Raw genomic sequence first — 3,540 nt, forward strand, 5'->3', positions numbered from 1 at the left:
AAAAGATGAGAATTGGTGAGATTATGATTGCCCATCAAATAGTAATTGGTATTGGAAAATGAATTGTTCAAACCAAAAAAATTATGAAGAGTAAAATGAACCAAAGGAGCTTAATGAATAAGAATTACTCTATTGCTGATATGCATGATTTTTTTAGATCAGACAAAAAGAAAATTTGGAGTAATTATTTTATCTGGGACAGAGTTTGCATTCCTAAACATAGGTTTGCATTATGGATGACATCTAAATAAAGGTTATTTACTAGAGATAGACTTTCTATAGGTTTGGTAAACTATATATACCTATTGGGAAATATTGTTTGATTTGTGATGAAGCAAATGAAAACCACCAACACTTCTTTTTTTACAGCAATTTTAGTAGGAGGTGTCTTGAGAATTTGAAGATCTGGGCAGGCATAGCTTCTCTTTAGAGTGATCTTAATAGTATGCTTCGTTGGATTAAAAAGAAGAGAATATCTCGCTTTAGAAGGAAGTTTTTTTTATGCTTAATAGCTTCTCTGGTTAATTTACAGTGTTTGGAAGACTAAGAATTGTGCTTTATGGAATTTTCATACTCTCACTGTTCAAACTGTTCTTTAAAGGATTAAAAAAAAGATTAGTGATAGAATTAATTGGTGTATAAGGAATAAGTTGAGTCAAAGGGATAGAAATTGGGTTGAAGCATTGGATCAATTAAATTAAGCTTGTAAGTAATCCTTATACTTGTTGTAATTGTTTTGTGCATAATACAAATTTACTGATTTTCCAATAAAAAGAATAAATAAATAAAGTGAAACATTTAAATTTAGCTGAAACTTTTTATTAAAAAGCTATTGAGTGGGAAAGAGAGAGAGATAGAGAGAGAAAATGTGATACATGGTTGTAACTTTAGATGACAGCTGGATATATAATATTTGTCGTGCCTAAAACGTGTGCACTTGTACTATTGTACATACATCTTTCCTTCAATTTAATTCAATGACTGCATATATTTACATGTTTATTATTATGTTACGCATATATTACTTTTCGATATATCATTTTCAGCAATGGTTTGCTAGTATATAGTCCAAAACCCTAGCCAGTGCATACCCAATTGGCAATTCTACAATAAGGTCATACTACTACTGATTTTGTATACTTCCTTTATATGAATTTTTGGCTACGGGGTATCACCCGCGACATCCCCACGCATTAACTTTTTTATCATTTAAGTACTCATAAATCTAACATATGGGTCCTCAAAATCCCCACTACTACTACTATTCACATTTAATTAATTTCCTCTCTCTCCATATATATATACATATCAGTTACCTATATATACATATAAATATTCTCATATGTCTGACCAAACTAATAACAATCCAAGTAAACCCATATTATTAGACCAAACCAATCTTGACTTCCCTTCTTCTTCTTCTAGTACTACTACAACTCCAATTCAAACTACACAACATTATTCTACTTCTACGTCACAATCGTCTCACACGTGTGAAACCCTTATAAGCCCTAATAACCAGGCCACGTCATCATCAATGGCTTCAACTAGCAGCAGAAGTAGTAGTAAACACCCTAGGTATAGAGGGATTCGCTGTCGGAGTGGGAAATGGGTTTCGGAGATCCGAGAACCACGTACACCAACCCGGATATGGCTCGGGACTTTCGCCACGCCAGAGATGGCGGCAGCCGCCTACGACGTGGCAGCTCTTGCCCTAAAAGGAGCTGAGGCAGTCCTTAATTTTCCCAACTCAATCCGTGAGTACCCGGTCCCGGCTTCAGCCTCAGCCGGGGACATTCGCAGCGCGGCTGCAGCTGCTGCAGCATTTAAGAAGGCGGAGCTTACTGCATTGGAGGCGAGACGCCAGCAAACGACGTCATTTCGTGAAAATAGTGATGATAACGAAACGACGTCGTTTGAGCATTATCATTATTATGGTGAGTTTATGGATGAGGATGCATTGTTCGGTATGCCGAATCTGTTGGTGGAAATGGCGGAGGGAATGTTGCTTTCCCCTCCGCGAATGAGCTCGCCGTTGTCTGAGGAGTCTCCCGGTAGCTCAGACGGAGGAGACAGCTTGTGGGGATATTTTTAGTGATATATACATATATTGTGGCTAAAATGCTATATTTATATATATAGTTCATCCTAATTTCACATATATACTGACAAAATTGAAGTAAAAAGAGTATGAGAAATTGGAGCATGTGTGAGTCAATTAGTATTAAATATATATGGAACGCATATTCATATATATGAAACTGAGAGTAGATGATTTGATGATTAGTATCAAATAAAATTCATACATGGAAATTAGGGCTAGCATGACCACAGCAGGACGTATGTATAAACATACATAAGTTTATATATAAGTTATGAAAAATTATGAAGAAGTACATGTAGTTTACATGGTGTGATGAAACTAATTAGTCACTCAAATAGGTTTTTCTTTCCGGATTAAAATTATTAGAGAGAGAGAGAGAGAGAGAGAGAGAGAGAGAGAGAGAAAACATTGTGAGGCTTTTCCAATTAGTGTATGGGTGGTTTATTATTATTTCGGTGGATTTACTTTTTGCTGATCTTATAGAATTAAGTGCATGCATACTACTGTTTTGTAGATTTTGTTGGGTTTTTATTTTCTTTCTCTTATTTTTAAGTTTCTGGGTTTAATTTCTTTTTCCGATATCATATAAGATATTGTTTCCTTTGATGTTCAAAAAGTTGAGTAATTATATGAAATGGGTCTTTTTTGCAACCTTGACTTTTGTCTCCCTTGTCCTCCTTTATGAGACTTCTTTTTCACACATATGCAGAAATTCAAATGGTTTTGTTTATTCTTCTTATATTACTTTTCAAGTTTTTCTTTCTTTTGTTCTATTTGTACATGACTATATAAATGTATTATTTATTATTATGAAAAATAAAGTAGTAGTATTATAAAATGCAGTTATATGTGCAACAAATGGGGAGGGAAAAAGAAAGTGAAAATGCCTCTTTTAAGTATGTAATAATGTCATTCAATATTAATATATATATGTGTTCAAAAAAAAATATTAATATATATATAAATATTTATATTTACATTTATATAAGGGCAATGAAATTCAACATTTTTAACATTTTTAGACTCTCTTATTGGATTTGGTTTTTTATTTTTTCACGAGTCAAAGCCAATAAATTGTTGATATGGGTCCTACAAGAGTACCGCATTACATATATTTGATTGATGCGGTTCTGTTTTTAAATTTTTTTTTATTTTTTTGATAAAGAGTCGTAATTGAAGTAATAACAAAACATATATATATATTTATTCGTTGGGGGAATTACGAGCACTTGCAAATGGTGTTTTCATACTATTTTTTTTTGTTGTAATTTAGATTGTAACGCTAGTTGTAATAAGAAATTTGATTTAAAATTCTGTAAAAATGCAAAAAAAGAAGATTGTTTTAAAGCGTAAAAATAAAAAAGCCTCTAATTCTTACATACATATTCTTGTTTATATTTTTAGTTTTTATTTTTAGGAAAATTACTTTATATACT

General features: G+C 32.5%; 1 protein-coding gene across 1 annotated transcript; it reads left to right on the top strand.

The window, feature by feature from the left end:
* Positions 1-1,149: 1,149 nt before the first annotated feature.
* LOC115715984 (ethylene-responsive transcription factor ERF027-like) lies at positions 1,150-2,761 on the top strand. Its single transcript, XM_030644665.2, has one exon. The coding sequence runs from the start codon at positions 1,343-1,345 to the stop codon at positions 2,093-2,095; it is 753 nt and encodes a 250-aa protein (XP_030500525.2). The 5' UTR covers positions 1,150-1,342; the 3' UTR covers positions 2,096-2,761.
* The last annotated feature ends 779 nt before the right edge of the window (positions 2,762-3,540 follow it).

This window comes from Cannabis sativa, chromosome 5 (assembly GCF_029168945.1).
Source record: "Cannabis sativa cultivar Pink pepper isolate KNU-18-1 chromosome 5, ASM2916894v1, whole genome shotgun sequence".
NCBI lineage: Eukaryota > Viridiplantae > Streptophyta > Magnoliopsida > Rosales > Cannabaceae > Cannabis > Cannabis sativa.